At 45.4% G+C, this 24,438-nt stretch overlaps 2 protein-coding genes across 3 annotated transcripts; both read left to right on the top strand.

Moving 5' to 3' along the window:
- The first annotated feature begins 1,949 nt into the window (after window positions 1-1,949).
- WEE2 (WEE2 oocyte meiosis inhibiting kinase) lies at window positions 1,950-9,944 on the top strand. The gene is made up of 4 exons (XM_010303454.2): window positions 1,950-2,303; window positions 6,019-6,218; window positions 7,083-7,131; window positions 9,768-9,944. Exons 1-4 carry the CDS (start codon window positions 1,971-1,973, stop codon window positions 9,942-9,944), a joined length of 759 nt encoding a protein of 252 aa, XP_010301756.2. The 5' UTR covers window positions 1,950-1,970.
- SSBP1 (single stranded DNA binding protein 1) lies at window positions 9,826-22,595 on the top strand. Of its 2 annotated transcripts, XM_075755666.1 has the most exons (13): window positions 9,826-9,940; window positions 10,560-10,681; window positions 11,939-12,085; window positions 12,883-12,984; window positions 13,318-13,403; window positions 14,301-14,471; window positions 14,560-14,702; window positions 17,375-17,411; window positions 18,904-18,964; window positions 19,885-20,025; window positions 20,690-20,777; window positions 20,980-21,068; window positions 22,414-22,595. In XM_075755666.1, the coding sequence occupies exons 2-13, from the start codon at window positions 10,654-10,656 to the stop codon at window positions 22,458-22,460; spliced, it is 1,140 nt and encodes a 379-aa protein (XP_075611781.1). In that variant the 5' UTR covers window positions 9,826-9,940; window positions 10,560-10,653; the 3' UTR covers window positions 22,461-22,595. The 2 variants fall into 2 exon arrangements, with proteins under 2 accessions (XP_075611781.1, XP_075611772.1); XM_075755657.1 differs by lacking the exons at window positions 9,826-9,940; window positions 10,560-10,681; window positions 11,939-12,085; ... (2 more) ...; window positions 14,301-14,471; window positions 14,560-14,702 and adding an exon at window positions 17,102-17,266.
- Window positions 22,596-24,438: the final 1,843 nt, after the last annotated feature.

Here is a 24,438-nt window from a genome sequence, read left to right on the forward strand (position 1 = left end):
AAAAGAAAAAAGTTTCAGATGGGATTAACAATTGTGGTCTGAAGGAGTTTCATTGCTGTGTTTTCAATCAAAATGTAGTTATGGGGACTAAAAGCATTATTTATTCAGTTTTATAATAAAATATTCCTATCCAAGGCTGTAAGTACTGAACATCCGATTAACACAGTCAGAGTACAGCAGTATTAAAGTGGTCCTATCACAGGACCGCAGCTGGCCAGCTGCTGCAGAGACAGTTTTTCATGGCAAAAAGCAGCCAGTGCCAGCACTCACTCGAGGTAAGGTGCAGGGAGATGCAGCACCTGCGCCGCAGGAGAAGGGAGTCTGCACGGCAGTAACCAGCTCTGTGCCTGGAAGAAACGCTACAACCTCTGGGGCAGATGCAGCAGTAAATATTGGCACATCCTCCTGACACGGCTTTGGTGGCCTGTATCAAATGACTTGCTCATCACAGCCTTAACAGGCCACTCCAGAGACCCTTATGGCCATGCTTTTGATTCAAAGACCAGGTTAGGAGGGCTGAGCGACCTCAGATTGACATGTCCCTTTATTTTCTGGCGGGAATTCCCCTCAACGTGTGCATGGGAAAGCACATGTCAGTTTTGACAACCCCCATCTCTTCTGGGCCGTGGCCACTTCCAATTTCTGCATGTCCTAGCAGCTCTCCTCGGTGCTAAGAAAAAAGGCTGCTGTAACCTCGTTCCCAGTTAAAGCTCACTCTGGTCCCTCTTTGAAACACAAGCTCACAAAGGCACAGAAAGATCCCCATTTTTTCTGGAAAGGCGCAGCGAGAGGAGACATTGACCTGACCCTGGTGAGCAGCAGAGCGACCCTACCTGCAGGGCTGCCTTCACCAACACAGCCAGCTTCTCCCTCCTCTCCTGGGGCACGCGCTTGAAACCTCAAGATGGGAACCCATACAGAGACCTGCGCACCGTCCCTAACTCTCTCCTGAAGTCTAGCATGTTATAAATTAGGCTACTAACCTCTCCACGCTGCAACACTTGTCCAAACTAATACACATCTAAGTGCAGGAAGTGAAATTCACACTTAAAAGAAGGAAGCACAGGGCCCCATCAGCACAAGACTAATCACTTTTATACAAGTAAAGCCCACAAAGACTGCATCTCTGATGGGATTAACATGGAACAGACGGGCTGTCAGCAAACATCACCTCCTTGTAGGCCCCGGGAAGCCGGAGGAGGGAAGAGCGTGCAGAAGCAAGGAGATGACTCAGAGGGAGCCCTGGCTCCATGCAGAGCTGGTTGCAGGCACAGAAAATTATCCACATCCACAGCAAATCCACACCCACAGCAAACGCCCTCAGCCAGCAGCTTTCCTAGGCACAGGCAGGTGTGTGCAGGTGGTGCTGAGCTCCAGATGCTTCCCATTAGCAATGGCCCAGGTGTGTGGGGTGGTTATAAATGTGCCAGGAGAAGGGTTGTCTGTAGGGTGTTTGGTGTATCTTCTGCTTCTACAGCTGTATGTAGCATGGGTTCTTTGGTTGGAAAATTTAAGGTAGAAAAGGATGAGGGGAGGGCTAGTGTGTGGTGTTCTTTAGGGTTTGATAGGTTTGTTTCTATGTGTGATGAGAGTAGTAGATGAAGTACTGGTGGGTGGAGAAATTACCTTAGAGGCTTATTGGGAAAGGCAGTGACTTCTGAGTTGTATCTGACTTGCACCAACAAGGTGAAAAGCAGAATCTGTTGTAGTTAAGTGAATGGTAACCGAATGGATTTGTATTTGCTAATTCTGGGGTACGCTTCCTTAACCAATACCATCAAATGACACCTATGAGTGATCATGACTTCTGTGTATGGGAGCTTGGGGCGAGGGAGTGTGTGTGGTGAGTGGAACCAATGCCTTTGATACGGCAAGGAAGAGGGTGGTTAGTCTGTATAAATAATGCTATTTTCTCCTCCCTCTAAAAAAGCAGGCCAGTATCAGCTCTACCTGTTCTGTTTTATGGTGACATGGATGACTGGGACAACTGCGATGAATTCATTCAGCGACTGGATTTTTCCAGCTGTGGTGAAGAGAGTGAAGACAGAAGCATACATGAGGAAGATGCCCTGAGCTCAAGCCCCCCTAGGAGCTGTGAGTTCCAGAAGTGGCAAGGGAGCAGTCCTCTACCAGCAACCCCTCAGAGAAAGCTTAGTGAGATTTTCCTGAGCAGGACGAAAGCCTGGGTGAGTCCCACCCTGGAGCCTTCCCTGGCTGTGGACAAGAACCTGTGTAATGCTGAGACACCGCTGCACATCACTTGGAAAAATCTGCAGCTGTGTGACACCCCGCACACTCCCAAGGTAATGGCATGTATCAACTCTGTGGCTGAGCAGGCAGGGTCTGCAGCGTTGCTGGGGCATCAGTGTGTGGGTAGTGAGGAGATCTGTTATTAGCTCTGTGGAAAGCATTTTTTTAATGTTACTGTTGTTAGTGTCTACTCTTCCCTTAGAAACCTAGACCGTGAGCTTCTTAGCTATGGAAGGGTTATTCCGTGAGCGTGACTAGAAACCTATGTGTGGGAGCAAGTCTCTTGATTCTTTCCAAGTTGTTGCTAAAACCAGTTAGTTGGTGTTGGGCCACTCTGACTTAAATGAAACAAGCAACCATGTGCCTTGACTGCTGGTGTGTCCCTCACCTTCTGTTCAGGGGAGTGGACATCTGTAGGTCTCTGTAGGAAGTGTGTGCTGTGCTGCCAGAGGGATAAATGCATCTCTCTGAGGAGCTCATAATTCCAGGGGGAGCTTGGAGACAGGCAGCTGCCCCGAATGCTCTGTTCAGCATGTTTTTTGGATGCAAGTGGGTTTTCTCTTGAAAGAGAAAGTTGGAAATGGCATTGTGGCTGGGATATACTTTGTCTGGTAAGTCTGGATTGCCTCCGACCAGCTTGTTGTCCAGTGACACTGATTCTTTTTGTGTGTGTGTGTGAAACTGAGCTGCTGCTGTATTGGGTCTGGCTGAGATGGGAGTTAACTTTCCCCATAGCAGCCCTCACAGTGCTGTGCACTGGTAGCCAGCAAGGTGTTGGCAACACACCGGTGTTTTGGCTACTGCTGAGCAGTGCTGGCACAGCATCAAGGCTGTCCCTCCAACATTCCCCCTCACCAGTAGGCTGGGGGTGGGCAGGACCTTGGGAGGGGACACAGCCAGGACAGCTGACCCCAGGTGACCAAAGGGATATTCTGTACTGTATGATGTCTGCTCAGCAAAAAAAGCTGAGAGAAAGGGGGGCGGAGGAGCATTCATTATTTACAACATAAGTCTTCTGGACCAACTGCTACACATACTGAAGCCCTGCTTCCTGGGAAGTGGCCGGACATCACCTGGTGATGGGAAGTAGAGACTAAATCTTTTGGTTTTCCTTTGATGCTGTGTGCAACTTTTGCTTTATTAAACTGCCTTTGTCTTGACCCATGAGTTTTTTTCTATCTTATTTTCGCCCCCTCTGTGTCCTGCTGAGGAGGGGAGTGATAGAGTGGCTTGGTGGGCACTTGGCCTCGAGCCAAGGTCAACCCACCACAGCTGCTCAGTGAGTTTGGGGGAAGCAGGACTTTGTTCTTGGAGTAGCAAATCCCCTGTAGAAGGGGTAAGAAATCAATGTGCTCGCAGAGGAAGGTTAGCCTCTCTTCCTCTATGTTGCTGTCCTAAAATGTAACTTACCTACTGAGCTGGTTTCTTGGGAGAATGATTCCAGCCCCTGTTTTCTGTGAAACTTCTTGTATAGAATATAATACAACTGCTTTTTGTCTTCTTGTAAGCCCAAGTGGAGGCTTAGTTGCAGCTTTTTTGTTCCTAGATATCTTCTGTTGTGTGTATTGGCTTCTAGCAGTCAAGACCAAATGAAATGTAATTTTTTCAATCTTCTCTCAATATTCTGCTCTACTGATAGACTGATTGCTTCTTTGCTTAAGTGGTACACAGAAGATAAGTCCTTTTAGTACTTCTGAGCTAGGATTTGACTTCTGTCCCTCTCCAGAAACCTGATTATGTGGAGAGAAGAATGATTGTATGGCCACTGTGTGGCCACAGTTACTGAGGAATGGCCTGCCACTCTCCAGGGGAAAGTGGCTCTAAATGGCAATACTCCAAGAATTTCCTGCAATGACCCTTTATAAGAAATCTCCCTGAATCTCATCTGAAAATAGGTGACATGTCTAGCATCTCTTCCAGATCAGGTGAGCTACTGGTAGTGCAGGGTGCTTCACTGTGTGTTCTTGTGTAGATAACACGTTGGATGGATGCTTCAAGACATGCTGCTCGTGGTTTGTCACCTTGTAGCCCATGAGCAGCAATTGCACTAAATCAACAATTTGTTTTCCTCTGCTGTCTTCTGTGAGAAAGGTCTTGGTTTCCAAGCATGCTGCAAAAGGTGGGCTCTAAAGGGCCTAAATCTGCTTATCAATGAAGCTGGGAGCAATGATCTTGGAACATTTGAAGGTAAGAGAGCAGAGCCACATCTAACTGCAGACAGATGAGCACTGGAGCCCCAGCTAGGATGCATGGCAGAGGAGGCAGATGATTGTATTTTGTAGACTTACCCAATCCTGGAACAGATTGCTAGAGCTAGTTATGGTAGCTGCCTTATACTGTATGACAGCAGCTACTCTCAGATGATGTTACAGGAGACAAGTCTGCTCAATTACAAGACCAAGCCCTAGTAAAGCAGATGAGAATCGCATGCGTACAACAGCAGGCTGCAATGGTATTTTTAGATCTCTTTCCTGACTTGTGGCTAGAGTAGAATATAGCCACAATTCTACAGAGCTTCTAGGCTGCTGGGTAAATTGGGCTTGGACATGTACTGCTTTTAATGCATCCCTATGCAGAACTTTTCCATCCAAGAGTGAGGAGATGCAGACCAAGACTTGAGAAAGTGACCAAGAAGCACTCCCAGGGTCATAGTAAACCAGTAGCTGAACTTCTGAGTATGGTATAGAAATAGAGGGATGTCCCTGAAGTAGCTATATCTGAGTGCAGTATCAATTAGGTGGATGCAGGATACTGCATGCAACTCTAGGTTTTTATCTTCAAAAACTTTCAGTGAGGAAAGGGAAGAACTCTAGATATGATTGTGGAGCCACATCTCCGCTTGCAAGAGTAAGACCACTGTTGGATCAAAAAGATAGAGAAGTTTCTTGATTTTCATGACAGGGAGAGTTCTAGTTCTTGAAGGGCTATTAACTAGAAGACATATGTTAAAACCTCTTTTAGACCTTACACCACTCTCTTAAAGCTAACACAAGTCAAAACCAAACATATTTCAAAAAGCAGATGGTCACTGAAGGGGTCAAATCATGGAAAGTAAGTAGATTTTTCTGCTTTCAGAGCAAGACTGGGTGAGTCTCAAGTTATGCTTTACTCGCCCCAAGCTTTTGGACTAGCAGGTGAAACGCAAGGGCCTGTCTTCTGTGGGAAGCTGAACTATAGAAGATCCAGAAGTTCCTTCTGAACTTAAATTTCTGAAACTGTTCTTTCTTCTCAGAGAACTGTTTTCTGGTCACTTTACCTGTAGCCATATAAAAATATTTCTACCAACTTCTCCTATACTAATGCTGCTTATTGCTGGGGAACTGAAAGGAAACTTGGGTGATGTTCTATCTTATCTCCTGACAAACCCATCCTGATGGAACTGATGCGACAGTCCATGCTTGACAGAACTGGGTCTTCCATGTTAATGCAACATATGATGCAATTTCTGTGTCTCTGTGGGTGGGAAAGATGAGCAAGAGGAGATGGCTCCTTTTGAGGACTGTGCATGCCAAAATGGCTCTGCAGGCCTCACCCAAGTGAGCAGGGAACAGAGTCTGAAAGGGCTTAGCAAAGAACATAATACTTTGTGGAAGGAGAAGAAAACAGTCAGGACTAAATTAAGGATGCAGGGTTTTAATGATTCAGCTGTTCTGAGGAAGGGAGTTGAGCTCTTGATTTGCAGGAGAGTAGTGATTTTATTCTGACATAGCAGCAACAAAAATGTTTTGCTGGCTTATCTGCCATGTTTTATTTCTTTTCTCAATACAGAGCCTGTTATCGAAGACAGCTTTTCCTTCTTCTGGGACAAAGGTCCCACCCAAAGGCTTCCGACATCTGAGATTTACTCCTGGTGCTGACTCAGATGACTCTACGCAAGCTTCTCTTGTCAACATCAATCCCTTTACACCAGAGTCGTATCGACAAATGCTCTTTCTTCCTAATGGCAAGCGGAAGATGAGAGGAGAGCTGTAAGTGAACTACTCTTAAACAACAGGTGGGAAGGAGACTGTTTGAAGGAGATAAGTAATGATGGAGACATTTAGTACCTGGAGTTATTTGCTAACAGTGAATCATTCACTTCTGTTATATTCACTGGTGCAGAGCAAACTTTAGCAGACATTTGAAGGTAATAGAAATATAAATAAAATCAATCATTTCCCTTGTTCAGAAATGTAAGTGGGGGATCAACAGCTAATCTCAATGCTATGACTGTGGGAGAAAATTGTACCTCTTTCTTGACCATGGGTAGAGTGGAGCTTGATTCAGCTATGCACATACCCACAACTTGGAAGAAATGACATGCATGTTTATGTGTAATACAGCTTTTAAGATGGGTGCAGGCTACTGCTGACCTGCAAAAGTTCTGGATCTGGTCAGGGTTAACCAAGGCACAAACTTAGTCATATACCTGTGCACTACAATGATGTTCAGCTGCTTTCACAGCCCCAACTGTAACAGCTGCTCAGCTGGGTATCCCCCTTGAAAGAGAACTGCTGCACAGTGCTTTTGCTAGGAGCTTGTTGTGCAAGGTCATCTCTGTGTAGCTTCACCACTAATGAGGTGGCCAGGAGAATGATGCTCCCATGTCCAGTGGGCACTACAAAAGTTGGTATGTGGAGGCTTTCTAAATGGAAACAAAGACTTCCTAGCCTGGGACTACAGTCTTTAACGCCTCAACTAGAAACTCATTGTGTATTATTCCTCTACAAAACACATCTTTGAACTGTGATATGAGGTTTGGAGATTCTTTTGAAAAATGTTTTCACTTCAAATCTCAGTTGGATTGTTGTACTGACATAATACATCCAGAGTTTCCTAAACTTCTGTTATAGGAGAGATCCTGTTCCAAGAAGCCAGATAAAACAGGAGCTACCTACCAAGGTGAGTGTCTCTATGTATTCCTCCCACATAGAGGATAAGATGCTTGTAAATACTTGCTGCTTGATGGAATTTATTCTGCTACTGGAATTTAAATCATGACATGACAGAGGATGATTACCCATGATAGAATAGTTCCAAGCTGAATGTTTTATGTTAACATTTGTTTGAGATCACAAACTTGTAAATGATTCCTAGCCCTAAAGGAGACTTACTAAAGCAGATCTAAAGCTTTGACAACTAATCCTAAAACTCATCAAATTTGGTCAGGAGGCCTTTTTAGGAAATATTATATAATTGGAGTTCCTCGGAGGGGAAAGTAATTGCTGTATTAGTATATTGAATTAGTGTGAAGAGTGACTGTACCTCTGTGGCTTGAAAAGCAGCAGATGTGTTGCTGTTCTTATGAATTGGTGTACTGAGAATCTTTAGATGTGAATGGAACATGGTTTCTATCTTGCAATTAATATATGGACCTGCACTGCAAAGACAGAAAGCCTGAGCTGAACCGTTCTGGTGTGGATAGGTACTGAGGGCTGAGTTTTAGTTGCAGTAGTCACAATGGCAAACTCCTGAAGCGAGGCAGAAAATTCTATATTCTTCTTCAGTGGGAAAATGTTCAGTTGGGGGTGTTTATTTTCCTCAAGGTCCAAGGGAAGACTCCACCACAGCTTACCTAGCTACAGGACAGCAAACAATGTCTTACAATAACAGCAAGAGAAGTTGTTTTTGTGTTGATGTCTGTGCTTTGGTGGCAAACCTCGGTATCGGAGTGCGTTGGCCTGGCTGCACGGGGCAGGGTGCGAGGCCTCATGTACCCCCAGCTGCACTGGCAGAACTGGGTGGCTGGTGTGGGAACCAGTGCCCTACAGCCTTCTTCCTTCTTCCCAGCTCTATCTGGGAGGAAGATACTCACCCAGTTGGCTTCTAGAAAGCAAGCCAAGCCTGAATTACATATCTGTGTTCAGATGAGGTAAAAAGCTCTGTTTTCCTGAGCAGCCCCTTGAAGGAAGTATCTGTCTTGTGCAGGTAGGTAGAATTATTTGTTCATTATAATTGTGATTAGGCTTACTGGAAGAATAATGGTACCCTCTAGCAGAGGAGACTGGTATTGCAGACAAACTGGTCTCCATGGAAAAACTAGAGCTGCAAAGTAAATCTGCTACCAGGTAACATCCAGGGCTATCACAATCATTGTTTTCCTTAGAAGAAAGCCTTAAATAACTTGTGACTCACAGAAATATTATTCTGCTCCAGCACGGATTAGAATGAGCATATAACACAAGTCTAAAATTGTGTACTAGGAGGTATCTTTATTTCCTGAGCTTTTTAGAATCACAGAATCAACTAACACCCACCTTGCTACAACCTCCTTTGAGGTAGTTGTAGAGAGCAATAAGGTATCCCCTCAGCCTCTTTTTCTCCAGGCTAAACAACCCCAGTTCCCTCAGCCACTCCTCATAAAACTTTAAGCTACTGTAAAATATAGCTGCCTTATGAATTATAACCTGTTGTGAAGGGCTGATGTTTCATACGATGTTTCATATGTTTCTTGCTGGCTGTGAGGACCAACTCCTTGCCCCCACTCTTTAAGGTCATATACTGTATACGAGCACCAATCCCAGCAGTTGTTTATGTGGAAACCACTGTGCAACATGAGCTGCTGTCACTGTAAGGGATGCTCATCTTTTCTTTACTTATCTCCCCTGCCAGTAGACATCACTCTATAAGCAGTACCAGCAGCTCCTATTTCCCTAGTGACCATTACTGTAGCGATAATGATGTTGTAGCTGTTCTGCAGGCTTTCAGCGCTTTGTGGAAAAGCAGCTCCTGATCAGAAATCACTGGGAATACAAACAGATACACTGAGACCTGCTAATCTGCCATTAGTCAACAGCTGTTCCTTCAAACACGATAACAGCGTGAACTGATGCAGAATGTCCTTGCTGCAGGCAACCTTTATTGCTGGAGTTAGGCCCCATAGCGGGGGCCACACTAAGCCAATGCACCGAGCTTCTCTCCTGAGCTCAAAAATAGGCAATAGCTTTTTATTAATCACAAGTTCAGTACATGAGTCTGGCTAATAAAGAGTGACTGGACTTCTGCCTACTAAGGCTGGTAACAGGTCTTCTCAAGTCTGCAGCAGCTGGGCAAAAGACAAGTATGTTGCTGTTGCCCGCTGTTGATTCCTGACTCAATCAGCCATGGGTCTAGGAACTGGGCAGGGCTACCATGAGAAGAGATGTGATGGTAGTAACCCAAGGAGGCTTAGGCACATACAGCCAGCCAGACTGTAATTCTCCTTAGCTGCAATTTCTACCTCTATGGCTAGAAAGTCATGATTTAAAAAAAAGAACAAAACAAAAAAACCAATAACCCCAAACCAACAAAACTTGGCCAAGAGGGCCTTTGTTAGGTGGTCAGAAAAAAAACTCAGCGTGCCGAAGTGGAAGGTAGCATTTCAAGAAGAACTGGCAGTGCACCTGCACACATGCCTGTATTAACATCCAGAATGAGAGAGGGAGCAACATGGGTGCTCTGTGAGACCAAGTGCTACACAGCTCTAAAAACATGACAGATGTTATTATCGAAGTCTTTCAATTCATACTTGTGTCTTGGCTGTTTTTGTGATGTTGTAGAGATGTCCTCTGAAGGAGAGCAATATGGTTTCCCGCTACAAGAAGGAGTTCCTGGAACTAGAAAAAATTGGTGTGGGGGAATTTGGCTCTGTCTACAAGTGCATCAAACGCCTTGATGGATGTGTTTATGCCATTAAACGCTCCAAAAAGCCTCTGGCAGGATCTTCAGATGAGTGAGTGTGCTAGCTGGAAACTGACAGTTGAAATGCTGGGCAAGTTCTTGGGAGGTGTGATGCGGAAGGAGGGAGTGTGGATCTAAAGGTATCTGAGGGGTGGCATGAGCAAAACCTGGCTGCTGTTGTGCTCCCAAGCAGCAGTTGGAAGAGTGGGTGAAGTTACTGTGTTAGGACTATTGAATATAAATGTATGAGAAAGGGAAGAAGGCACATGCGTTGCAAAGTGGGATGACAGCTTACCTGAACTCCTCAGGTCCGTGCAGCCAGTCTCTTTAAAATAATGCCTGCTGTTACTGGTACATCCCTGCCCTGCTGTACAGCCAGCACTGCTCACATCTCTGTGGACCAGCTAGTCTTGCCCTGCATGCTGAAGCCAAGTCTTTGAAGCTGCCTTTGCCTCTTCAACAAAAGACTTGCTCAGTGATATATTTTTTGACAGCTGCTCAGCAAGTTTGATGTGGTGCTCCTGAACATCCTTTTTAAGGGCAGGGGCATCAGCAGCTGTGAGAGCCAGTCCATCTGCCAAAACTCAAGAGAAAGTCCTAAACATATCTGCTTTCCCTTTCTCAAGCCAGGCTACCTGTCACCACTGCTTTTTCTGTGCGTGCTTCTCTAGGCAGCTGGCACTGCGCGAGGTTTATGCTCATGCAGTCCTTGGACACCACCCCCATGTTGTGCGCTACTACTCAGCGTGGGCAGAGGACGATCACATGATTATCCAAAATGAACACTGCAATGGTAAGAGCTGTGATGTTGTTAAAGGCTGAGATCTCAGGATGGGTGCAGTTACCTTTTCTACCTAAATATGGGATGTTTTGGTTTACAACAAAGCAAACTGCACTGGTGCTACAGTTTCATGGAGAATCCACTAAGGGCTCATAACATTTAGCAAAAGCTCTGAATGGTGCTAACATCTTAGAAGTAGTGAATACCCTCTGATTTGTGGTATTTAAAACTGTTCCTCTGTGTTGCCTGGCCTGGAAAATTATTTCCCATGGCAATGCTGTGTCTTGGACTGCCCAGGTAAAAACTGGTATGAGTAAGCCAAGAGCAGCTAACTTAAGCACCATGTATCTTGGAAACAAACCCTTCTTAATGAAGGGGAGTAATGATTTGAAGAGTGGCTATCTGGTTGAGATGAAGGCACCTTGCGTCTTGGCTAGAAGAAAGGGCTCAACAGCTGCAGAGGAACGAAGCTAAATAATGAGGTAAATTGTAAACGGGGTTGTGCAGGCACGGTGGTACACTCTTACTTGGGTTTGCCTTTGGCCATACCACTGTTTGGGAGGCATTGCAAAAGACACCTCTAGCTGCCAGAAGAGCAGAAGGCAAATGTGTAGCTCTCATCTTTCAACTGCTCCTGTAGTCTTGGGGCTCAATGATGAGTGGTGATAGCTGTTTGGAGTAATGATTTCAAATCTGGTGGAGGTAACTATGAAACGTGGCGATCACTGCTGCAGCGTTGATGCATTTCTTGTGTTCTAGTGGAAGAATGTCTGAGATTAAAGGAGAAGTAGTGAAAAGCAGGCTGATGGGGAGAGAGAGGCCGTAGTATTTGCTAGTCCTGAAATAGTCAGAGTACCTTAATGGAGACCTACAAAATTCTGCTTCTGTCAAATGTTACATTCTTCAATCAAAAAACTGCTAGTGGGAGCTTAATTTCCTTGGTCCACCATTCATGTACCTGCTTTCTGCCTGTAAGCATGGCAAAAGTATTGAACTTCCACTGTTCACTTGTAGCAGCATCGCTACCAGGTCAGCCCTTCTGGTGCTGTAGTCGCACAGACCTTGGCAAGCAGGAAACAGGGCGCTCAAGGCAATGGAAAGGCTGAAGCCAAATGGTGATACCCAAGTTTGATCACTAGAGCTTATATAGCCGGTCTGGTCGGGGCTTGTCACTAGCAAGCCTGCAGTGCTCTGGGCAATAGTTTCTATTAAGCTATTGATATGCTGCTCCACAAAATCTTTGTCAGGTCTCTGACTGTTTTCACCTAGGTGGGAGCCTCCAAGATGTGCTGCTGGAAAACACAAAGCTTGGCCAGTATTTCCCAGAATCAAAGCTGAAAGACATACTGTTACAAGTCTCCATGGGGCTAAAATACATCCACAACTCTGGCCTTGTGCACCTGGATATCAAACCTAGTAAGTGTAGTGCTCTCCTCCTTTGTGGGTCCTCCAAGTGACCCTCCAGGGGCAGGACCTGTAAGAGGTCCTTCTGACTGGACCTGTTACAGTGCTTCAAAGGAAAGAGGATCTTGCCTTAAAAGGTGAATGTCTTGTGTGGTGGGCTGTTTGTTTTGTTTTTTTAAATCTTGCTATTACTGCTGCTCTAAAACTGAACCTTCTTTGTTAGTTGGCAGCATTTTACTTCTGTGTCGTGATCTTCAGAATCCTGGCTCACGGGAATCACTTTCATACTGGTGGAGCAAGTAGGGCTGCTAATGAAGACAGGGACTTCCTTATTTGCTGCTGCCTTGTTGCACAACACTTGACCTTTCTATGTGAGACCTGGAGTGAGGAGTGAATACTTATTGTACCTACCTGGAGGGATTAAATTCCTGCAAAAAATAGTAACAAGCTTTCCTCTCTGCAGCTGACAATGGGCACCCCCAGGGTGATGCTCCCCCCACCCCCCTCCCAGTCACATAGTTAGCTCCTCTTTCCTGCTAAAATCATGCTTTTAGCTTGGGGAGCAGAGGGAGGGACAGAAAGTTGATTACACTAGGATATTGTAAGCACAAGATACAACTGTCTTCTGTCAGCTGTATTGCTGAATATGGAAGCTGGGCAGAAAGCAGACTAATGGGTGGGAAGCACGTCCAGAACTTCTCTGGCTGCAAAGCTTAGCTAGTTTGACAAGTGGGATTTCTACAAAGTTATCAGGCTGCTGCAGTCTGGCTACTGGTATCACACTATTGCTAAACTTCACTGTCTTGCAGGTAATATCTTCATCTGTTACAAGCTGGCAGTTGTGAGCCCTGCGGGGCAGGAAGAGAGTGACAGTGAAGATGAATTCTCTTCTGGTGTGGTGTACAAGATTGGTAGGTTTTAGCCCACTTTACAAGTAGCTTAAGATTAGGGCTGCGCATTACTGCTTTGTACAGCGCTGTGCTGCTGGATGAAGAGACTTGTATACAAAACTGATGGCATAGTCCTGAATGCCTCTGCTACTTACCACAAGTAATTCCTCTAAGATGACAAGTCCTAGAAAACTCATGTGCCTGTTTCCAAGTCCAGATTCCTGAGTAGGAGCAAGCTTGGTCTCTTACTCAGTATTTCCTGATTTCTCTGTTGATGCCTATAAAATGCAGGCTTTTATTGATGGAAGAGATCTACAACAGTTTGCTCCATTAGTTGCTCAATCTTTGTCTCAGGTGACCTTGGCCATGTGACATCAATAACAAACCCCCAGGTGGAGGAAGGAGACCGACGGTTTTTGGCCAATGAGATTTTGCAAGAGGTAGAGTTGCTGGTGGGGTGGTGGGGAGAACAGGGTTGTGAGTGAGTGGGGAGAGATCAAATGTAGTGAAATCATTAGTCTGGCATATTTCTGGCCTTATCTCCTTTTTTGTGTCTGGTCTGGCTGTGAAATCAGCAAAATTAACAGTTTATTGAGAATAGTATAGGCATGGGTGTTGTAATGTAACTATTAAATATACTTCATAAATAACTTTATCATTAGATTATTGCACCTATCTTACCTGAGAGGAATGAATGGGGTAAAATGTCTTCAAATTGATAAAGGTTTTATTGACACACCCAGCTGGGATTAAACTGTTGGATGTGATTACTGAAGAATATATACACCAAATGCCTTGTACAACAAGCATCAGTGTGGAGAGGTGGGAGGCACAACACACCTCTTGAACTGACAGCAGTTTTGCCACTCTGGCTAGCAAACAAAAGGGAATCAGTATGTAACAGCCAGCTTGGATGTGTTCATCAACTCAGGTGTTTAAGTGACAGTATCTTTTTTTTGTGCTTCAAGTGGATTTTAGAACTGTTAAGTCAATGTATCACATGCAGTCTTAGTTTGAGTTGGGCATGGCTAGCTTATGGTCTTGTGGTGAAGGCTGGAGGCACACATTTGTTAGGCGGTCCTCTGGAGTTGCTGTGGTGATCCTAATGTGGGCTGCAAGCCCCTCATGATTGAGTGAAAGCTAATGTGCTAGTAGTTATCAATACTATCTGCTATCAATGTTTTTATCCTAAAGAGGAGAAAACAGCTCACTGGGAGGGTGAACACAGCAGTGTCATACATATACTTGTTTGGCTGTTTCTTTTTGAGCTGGTATCCCAACCCACTTCAGTACAGTCAGACGTTCCCTTTCTATAACTGTTTATCTTCTCTCTGCAGCAATACTGCTATTTGCCGAAGGCAGACATCTTTGCCCTGGCACTCACAGTAGCTCTAGCAGCTGGCACAGCACCGCTGCCTCACAACGGTGCCATGTGGCACCACATTCGCGAAGGCAATATCCCACCAATCCCTCAGAAGCTTCCTCATCGTTTTCTTGAGCTCCTCAAGGTGAGGGAGTAGTCTTGACAGGATGGAGGCTTTTCCAGTTGGCATGTGACAGAGGGAGTGTTAAATGCTGAACTCCTTTGCCTTCTAGCTCATGATCCACCCTGACCCAGTGGAAAGACCTTCTGCCACAGCTCTTACTAAACATCCAGTTCTGCGTCCTTCACGTGGAAAAGCTGTGCAGCTCCAGAAGCAGCTAAATGTGGAGAAGTGCAAGACTGCCATGCTGGAAAGGTAGGGCTAGCTTGGGCATGGAGGGGAGAAGACATGGGCACAACAAATGCTGGCTTGAGTGTAGGGTGGTAGTGTTGAGAGAGCCAATGCACAGAAGTACCCAGTCAGCTCCTGTGCCTGGAGCTGGGAGGGTGCTGGGGCTGTAGCAGGGACTTGTAGTGCCTGAGCAGCTGTGGTTCACTTCTGGCTTTGCAGAGTTGGCTAAATTAGAGCAGTGAACTTGCACACTTACTGCAGCCACTGGTGATGGAAAATACTGTTACAATAATATGCAGCCAGTGGGCAGATGAAGAATTGATACTGTACTGAGATTGTGGTCTAGCACAGAAGGAAGAGAAATATCAGGTGGTGGCAGACATCCTCTTTCCCCTTGCTTCCTCACTGCTGTTGGCAATAATGTTTTGGGGTGCTGGGATCTGGGAACTGCCCCACCACCCCTCTTAGTGCAATAGTCAGCTGGGGAATAGGTTTTCCATGTAGACAGGAGAGGGTATGCTCTGGGAGAGCAGCAAGCATCAGGGGAAAAAAGGCAATGGAAAAGAAATGTGCCTTTATTAGGTATTTGTGCTGCACAAGATAACGCTGATCTAAATTCCACCATCACAAATATCTGAAACGGAGGGAGAAAAACTGAGCTAGGGACTCCTCACATTGGTGCCAGACTAGGTATTTGTTGCTGACCTGATGCATAGTTTTCTCTGGTAAACCTTCAAAGCTGATCTGTTCTGAAGTAGAAACTCTAGAGAAACCTACAGAAATCCCCACGTCATTCTCTAGGGTCAAAAGTCATCACTCTTCAGCAATGCTGGAGTACTGCAGGAACCTTCTTGTGCAAAATTGCTCATGGCTTTCTTCTGTAGCTGATGGGGATTCATGCATGATGTGGTTTTCTTCCTCTCCTCTTCCTTCCATCTCCCCCCTGCAGGGAACTTAAAGCAGCCCGCCTTGCCCAGACCCTCATGATGGACCAGCCCTTAGGAAGTGCCAAGTTGCAAGAGTCCAAAACCTCTTCTAAGCAGAACAGCAAGCGCCTGGTGGGAGGGAAGAGCTGTCGCTCATTTAGCTTTACTTTGGGTTACTGAACTTCTGTGTTGTCTGAAAAGCTCTGGCAGCTGAATGGCCCTGGGAAAGCAGAGGGTCTGTGCAGACCAGTGCCCCATACTAACTCTCCCTGTTGTGGTTTTTGGTTCCCTCATTAGTTATGATAAGATGTTGGCTGAGGGAAGAATGACTGTCTTCCAAGTGTCAGATCATGGGATTTAAGATTATTGTCCTCAGTCTTATACATGTTTAATTTCTTGTTAACTGGTTGTCTTCTAGACTAAGAATAGCTTTTCCATGCACGGGAAAGGATTGCATTTCCTCTAGTCGCTTCCCTCTTTGTTTAGTTGGGCCCTATTATTGACGATTGGTTTTTGTGGTCTTAACGCTCTGGCCACCTGTGTATCATTGGAGGGGAGACAGTGGCTGTACATGGAGACAGCATCTGCAGCTGGGTCCTCCTAGCAGTGAGGAAGTAGGGACTATGGTAGAGAGCTTTTATGCATCAGGAGACAGGCTGGTTACATGGCAGTCCTGGTGGACTTGGGCTGCAACTGGAGTGGCATTTCTCTGAGGGGGACAAAGGGTAAAAGGAAACACTTTAAGGGAGCCTTATGTGTGGAAGTTTTTCCTTCAACTTCCCCTCCCTTAACTTTCAGCAACAAGCGCAGTATCACGTAACAGATGTGGTTGAGCTTTTGCAGACTAGTCCCTGATGTCTGACTTGGTTTGTGTCGATCGGCAAGGATTCCTTGCTTAATATGGGGGAGAATAACTGTTGTGTGCCGGTAGGTGAGTCGGCGCACCTATTCCCCTTCCATCTCACACGTGGTGCAACTGCCTGCCTGCAAGCCGCAGCCTTTCAGCAAAGATGAGGGGAACCATAAAGAGCTTTTCAGGCCTTGTTGGTTTTTGGGAGTTGCCCATGTGAAGTGTGTCTGTATACTGAATATTAAATTTCACACACACGCCCTGCCAAATCTAACTTTCTGAATCCTTGTTGGCTGCATGTCTAGCTGTGGTAGTTGGACACGAACATTGTACTGTTACAAGGGAGAGTGTAAAGTTGGTAACTTGATTATTTTTAGTCTGTTTTCAAGTGTTGGCCAGTGCTGGCTTTTAAACAGTTTGATACTATCCTTTAAGAAGTGAAACGTGCAAATAAAGATTTTAATCCTTTTACGTATCGTGGAGTGTGTTTTGGTTTTTTTTGGGTGTTTTTTTTTGCCTTGGGGCCTCCTTCCCTGCCCTCGGGGCGATCTCAGGTGCCGGGGGGCGGCCGGGGCCAGGCGCAGGGCAGGCCGCAGGCCCTGGCGACCCGGAGAAGGCCGCGCCGCTCCCGCGCGTCTCCACACGGGGCGAGGAGCCGGCCCACCCGCGGTGCGCTGCCCTCTCCCGGGCCCCCGCAGAACCGCCGGCGGGGGAGAGGGTCGCGTTTCCACCCGGACTCTCGTTGCGCAGGACCCGTCGCTTCCCTTCCGCTTCCGGCCGTCTGCGGGCGCTAAAAGACTGTGACGGGAGAGGTGCAGAGGGCAGCGGGGGTCGGGCGGGAGAGGGCGGTGGGGAAGGGGTGTTGGCGGCGGGCCGGGGCTTCCTCCTGCGCTGCTTCAGCCGTTCTTTTTCCTCCACAGGCGCGGCGGCGGCATGTTGCGGCGACCGGCGTGGCAGGTAGGGCCATGCGGGGGGCCGGAGCCGTGGGTGACGGTTTAACGGTTCCCTGAGGGAGCGGCGCTCGGGGCGGCCCCTCGGGGCTGGGCTGCGGCCTCGGCGGGAGCTTTGGCCCTGACTTTACGTCCCCGAGTGCCTGCGGCGCGGTGGGAGGCCGCTGAAGGCCCTCCCGCCCCGGGGAGGGGGTGGCGGCGAGGAGAAGCAGCTCCTGCCCCTTCTCAGCCCACCGCGGGGCTTGGAATAACTTTCTCGCCACGGACGATGGTTTTTCAGCGCCGTCCCCAGTTGCAGCGTTATGAGGTGCGGGAATAACCGAGAATCGTGAGCCAGCGCCTCCAGGCAAGGAAGCCGCTCACCTCTGCTCCCGGGCCAGGTGGTCGCAGAGCCTCGGCTGTGCTATCTGCGAGCGGCTTTTCCTACGCGAACCAGCTGTAGCCGCTGGTGCCTTTGCCACAGCACTGAGTCTGCCCTTAGAATCTGAATTTTTCCATGGACCTGTCAGGTCACAGGTGTTATTTCTGTCATTTCTTAAAAAAAAAATGTGGCGTTACCCATGAAGAAAAGAAGGAAGTTCTGTTTGCGCTTGTACTCTACAAGAATGCAAATGCTGGACTTCAGTTCCTCAGCTACTGAAATAATGATGTATTAAAGGATCCGGCTTGTGTATGGAATGAGTCTTAGATGATTTGCATGTACAGCAACGAATTATACAAACATACCAAAGAACTCTTGTTTTGTAAGTTGTATTTCCTCTGGTTCAGCTCTTCTGTTCAACACAGGACTGTCAGTCTTGCCTGCTTTTAAGTTTTGCAACCACTTATTTTAAGAGGTGAGCTTTTCTTGCAGTTTCTGTGCGTGGGCCTCTTGCAGAGGTGTTCCTGGCCTTTTCTTTTCTCCTCCTTTCTTCTAGGACGTGATATTTGCCAGTATCAAGTCAGTTTCTTTTCTTTTTCTCTCTTGTGTTTACCTGCAGCACTCAGTTTTTTGTGGCCTTGATTTGCTGTTTGCTTGGGAATGAGGGGTTATCAATGCGTCATACTGCTTACGGCAATGGATAGATGTACGTTTTGGGCACACCTTGTTAATCTCTGAAGTGAAGCAGAAAGTTGATGAAACTATCAAAACTGTGTTTGTTTCCAAAAACCAAAGCCCAACCAACTAAACAACCTCTCCGCTTCAACCCCTGCCCCCTCCTATATGTATTACAGAAAAACGGTAGTTGCTGCGTGTCCCAAAAATAGTTGCTGGAGATGTACCTTTGGGCTATGCTTTTTCCTAGGCAGCTTTTTAACCCCAGTTTAACCAGATTTCTTTGAATGATCCTATTGGCTTTATTTAGCTAAACGGATTTCTTCCCTCAGTCTCCCCATAAGTCACTAGAAAAGAGTGTACTTGCAAAACCTCTGTAAGTGTTCACGAAACGAGGTGTAAGAGCATGTGAATATTGTTCATGCTTTGCGTCTTGGAAACTAATGTTTGTCTGTTCCTTCAGGTGCTTCGCCAGTTTGTAAGACATGAGTCTGATACAGTCGGCTCATTGGTACTCGAAAGATGTAAGTAGCTCCTGAAATGAAACTTAGCTGTTATTCTTTATGGTTTTTACCTCAGTTTTAGAATGGCTGAAATACACCAGGAGAGAAACAGTTAGGAATGGTAGCTCCTGAATGCAGTGACTAAGAATATGTTGTTTCAAACAAACAGACTCTTAAGTAGCTTCCTATCTGATCTTTGTCAAGTCGAGCGGCCCTTAAGGAGGAAAGGAAAAAAGCCCTGACATGGACTACAACCTGTAAAAGGCAGGTAGTCGTGCTTTATCGATGGCAGTGAATCCAGTACGCTGTTGTCATGTTTTCTGATACCTGCCTTTAGGTGTCTCATGTGCTTGTTTCTCAGATTCCATGTGCCTGGGTGACTTGTTTGGGTGCTGCTTCCCCAGCACGATTTGCTCTAGGTGTACACTTCAGACTTCACCGTTTGGTTCACGCACTCTTTGTGCAAGAGTGATGCTTCCCTGACCTCCTCCAGTTGTCCTTGAACAAGGAGGAGGAATAAATTGCGTCCACCTAGTCCTGGTACCTGTGTAAAAACTAGTGTTGTTTTAAAGGTGCTGTTTTAAGGACAAAATGCAATGCTATAGTTTTATCATAATGGAAAAAATAAAAGTCAAGATAAGTAAATGCAAAATAGTCTCAAGTGACATGTGCATGTGTCTGTGAAAAAGACGACAAAGGAACAGAAAGAATAGAGAACCTTTAGGTTTCTAAGTGAGCTTTTTCAGCAGTGATAATGATAGTACACGCACAGTCAAATCTGCAGGGGCTGACTAAGCCAAAAGTCACAAGAGCTTGAAGAATGGTTAGGAGGTGCAGAAAGTCATTGTTCTGGCCCTTGACAAAAGCTGCTGACTTACGACTTGCCATGATTAGAAGCATTGTAATTCACCTGTATATGTATTTACTCTCTCACATTTCAGCCATGAATCGTGTTCAGTTACTTGGTCGGGTTGGACAGGACCCTATCATGAGACAAGTGGATGGAAAAAATCCCGTTACCATATTTTCTCTTGCAACCAATGAGATGTGGCGAACAGGGGACAGTGAGGTAACCCAGGGAGGTGAGTCTGCAATGAGCAATGCGTTCTGAGGTTGTTTGCATACTCAGTAGCACCACGCTTTGTCTTCAGGCTGTCATGTAAATCTTTTGGGTGCAGGGAAGTTCACTGGAGGTCAGTGGAGATGCTGGTGCATTTGTGTGTCTCTTACTGATCCCCAGCAGTGTGTACTGAGTAGAGATCTGCATGTCGACCTTCCTCTGGAGAAGGGGAAAGAACGCTGAGTCGGCAGTTTTCCACTGTTGGGGTTGCCAGAGGTGTAGCAGGTTCCATACTCTTACCTGTATTCCAAGAGGAGGAAAAAAAAAAAAGGATGATACATTTTTCTCTTTGATTCTTCCATCAGTCTGCAGCTACAGATGTCTTCTTTTCTCTAGCTTTTGTTCAATGTGGAGTGTGTGAGGGGAAGAAAAATTGTAGTATGAGCACTGGCTTCCAGGAAAACTGATCTCTTGGTTTGAACTGTGCTTCTGCATGATACTTTCATTTGGACACAGATGAGTGGAACATTGAGTTCTAGTATGGAGTGGGAGATTGAGTGCTAGTATACTTCCATTTTCAAATCACACTTCATAATTCGAGAACACCAACACGTTGAAACTAATTTCTGAGGCATCCAGCAAAAAGAGGATTTGGGATCCAACTTTGTTATTTTTATGTAACTTAGGTGATATCAGTCAGAAGACAACATGGCACAGGATCTCTGTCTTCAGACCGGGCCTCAGGGATGTTACGTATCAGTATGTGAGGAAGGGGTAAGTGAACAACAAATGTGGTTGAGGATTGATGTAATAATTGTGGTGACTAGGAGCTATGCTGGGATAGAAGTGCCATAAAATAAGTTAGCAGACCTGCTACAAGCAACTGATGCAAACCCCTGTGTATTCAGAATGAGGCATAGAGGAGAAAACAGTAGTACAGTTCTTTGACCAGAAGCAAATTCTTGATTTTTTTCAGTGCTCGACTCTATGTTGAAGGGAAGATAGACTATGGTGAATATACAGATAAAAACAACGTGAGGCGGCAGGCCACGACAATTATAGCAGGTAAGGAACAATGTACCAAGGCCTCTCTTACCCTTTGAAAATGGAGAGGGGGTGGAGGACCTTTGAGCTTAGTTTGTCTTCATCCTCAGTATCCACGCTGGGGGATTTTGAGAGAATGGATACGCTGTGCCATGAGATGTCCTCTGGCACTGCTTGTCAAGACACAGAAAATGAGAGCATGCAGTTGTAAACTGTTGCATAGTTTCTTCACACAAACCAGTCAGTGCAGGCAGTAGATACTGTGTGTTTTAAGAAAACTGGTATGCAGTACTGCAGGTCAGGCAGATTCCTTTTCTAAGCAGACTTTGTTTAGTAGCTTTGTCTTGGTTTGGCAGGCAATTTTTTTCTTCCTGTTCAAAACTGAAGGCTTCACCAACTTTAAGGTCATCTGTTTGTGAAAGATGTTTTATGTGGGGATAACTTGATGGAGAATTTAGAAAGACCTCAGTCTGGTGGCCAGCAGTGGTAAGAAGAGCACAGAATGGATAGGGAGTAGACTTGTCCCTTGGGTAGACACAATGAGGGAGAGAACCGGGAAACCTGACTTTTTCCTTGAGCCCGTAAATAGCGTGAGCATCTTGCGTCTTTACTGTGGGTAGAGCCACTATCTTGTGGTTTTGGAGGGAGGGCTAAAATAATTGGGTTAGTAGAGTAAACGTTTCTGTTACACAGTATATCTAAAAAAAACCCCCAAAACCTGGGCCAGAGGAGAAGGAAGAAAAAACCAGCACAATTCTGGATGTTTCTGCTGTGCAGCCTCTTGAAAACAATAGTAATCAACCTTGTGCATGAATAGTTCAGCTAGCAGTGCTGTAGGTTGCTGTTTGTAAGTAGCTGGAGGGGAGAAGCAAATCTTTTTTTTTTTTTTTTAATTAGTATTTATCCTAATGGTTTCTTCTTTGTGTTCAATATCCACAGTCTCAAGATACTTTAGAAATTACTGAGGCTTGATGAAATGTGAGCTTCCCATAGTCCCGTAGGCTGATGACATGGTAGCGCATACTGAAAATGACAAAAAAGAAATAAGCTGTAACTGATAGAGATCATAGTAAAAAAATTAAACCATTATTTTAAAATGTTTCTGCTATCTTGGACTATGCAGCAACTTTTCATCAGGTTTAGCATACTTGTTTCACAGTATATATGGTCACCTTGAATTGTCAGCTCTCTGGGGAGATAGAGCAAGAACCCTGTATTGGACACCATTTTATTTTATGAGCTATTCTGTTCTGAAATACATGTCTGTGCAGCTTATTTTAACACAAATAGGTTTTCTTTGTGGGTGTGCAGTCTTGCAACAGGGCAAAACAATCCTGAAGATCAAATTTTCTTTATTTCTTTTCAGATAACGTAATTTTTCTGAGCGATGGTGGTATGAAAGAAAAGGTGTGAGGTCGTTAGTGCTCGGACCCAGGCCATTTCATTCCTTCTGTTTTACAGTGCTTCATAATTCTGTAATCATGTATATTGCTGTAGTTTCTTTAAAAAATAAATAAAATGTTTGATACCTCTAGGGTATCTGCATGTGTTTTGTTTTGTTTTCCTGTGTGCTTTCTCTCTGTTCATCATTGTTTGGATTTCTTTCTTTTTTTGTTCGTTCTTAAGAGAAAAGGTAACCCAGGCGGCTGTATTAATTCTTGAGCTAATGAACATATAAATGGAAGTCACCCTTTGCATCTTCAGCCGTTTTTCAAACCTTATATCCTTGGCTGCCTTAACAATCTCTCTTTTGTCTTGCGGGCCTGACAGCCCAATCACCTCTTGCTGTTACCATCCCTCCTCTGTCATCCTCCGTTTTTCGTAACCAAGTCGATTAGGCCCCAAGTTTCAAGCAGAGCCATTGGCCTTAAGTGGTGCTCAGCTAAAATTTCTCTGCTGCAGACCTGGAGAAGGCGCCGGCCCCTTCACTGATTGTAGTATTTGATCAAATCAGGTGGTGTCTTTCACCAAACCCTGTTTTCGTCACGTGCTTAGGTCTTAATAATTCTGCCATTTGCCATATGATGACTCTATGATGACATCAACGTTCTTATTCCAGTACCTTGCTAGGGTGCTATGCCTATCAGTTGCCATCAGGAGGAGCTGGAGGAATGACTGCCTTGGCTGCTCCTTTTGAGAGGCCTGCGATGGTGTGAGAAAAACATTCCTGGTCCAGGATTCTCAGTTCATCTGGGAGTGGCATTTATTTTGCTTTAACTTTCTTTTATTGTCAGAAAGACTGAGAATTATTAGTATTGTTAGTAAAAAAAATTGCACAACTAAGAGGCATTTTATTCTATAACATGGAAAAGTGGTGAAATTCCCACTGCAATCCATCATGATGTGAACAGGGAAAGAAAAATGTTAGAGGTGACAATTTCCTGCCTTCAAAGCTGGTGGGATTTTGTATCTCGTCACTCTCTGAACACAGTACAGAGCATGCTTATTTATAGTTTTTGCAACTCTTCCCCCTGCAGAATGATGAGCTTGTTTATGCTTTTCTCTGTGAGCATTGTGGGTACTAGCAAAAACTTCAATTCTTTCAGTTCAGCATTTACTCTGGTTGAAGTTAATGCTTTAACTAGTATCCCAGTCCCTGTCACTGGCATACCAAGGTGATAGATGTACTGCAAATGCTTAGCTACCTAAATGGGTTGTTAGGCACAGGAGGTTGTGGTATCTTTTTAAATAGGAACTTCTGACTTTAATTTCCTTAACAACTACTTGTTCCATCTGAGCCTGTTGTACTGCTGGGAGAAGTTGTGATGGTACGTTTCTATAGTAGCGATCCAAATGCAGTTTGTGTTTAGTCCACACAATTTTTTCCTGTTAGCTGAAAGCTGGGGTTTGTCTTAAGCTTTCTTCCTATCTAGGAGGCCTCAAGCGAACGTGCTGAGCCTCTGTTCCTTCAGTGGTTACCTCCTTTTTCGCACTCTGCTCTGGTGGTGGAGCTCAACAGCTCATCACAGTGTCTGCTTTGGAGCTTGGGAGCTGGCTTTCTGCTCCCAACTCAGAGTAGGAACGGCAGCGATGATTCCCTTCACTGCTGCATGTGGAGGGGCCAGAACTCCTCTCGGCAGCTGCTGAATGGCTCGTGCTAATCCCTGTCCCCGGCTCGGGATGGGGACAGAGCTGAGCTAGCACGAGGTGTAGGATTAGGTGCCAACAAAGAAAAATATTTGCTCAAGAACTTCAACTTTTCTTGCTTTTCCAGTTGTATTTAAAGTTGCTAGTACACTTTTAAAGATTGACCTGCTATAAATACAACACATACCTACTTTGAGAACAGATTGTTTGAAAAGCAGTGCAGTATCTTGAGTCTTCATTGCAGTTTTGCATTAGGGTAGATTTTCACAAACGATTCTGTGTTAGCAATATAACCAGGGGCAGA

Source organism: Balearica regulorum, chromosome 1 (genome assembly GCF_011004875.1).
Source record: "Balearica regulorum gibbericeps isolate bBalReg1 chromosome 1, bBalReg1.pri, whole genome shotgun sequence".
NCBI lineage: Eukaryota > Metazoa > Chordata > Aves > Gruiformes > Gruidae > Balearica > Balearica regulorum.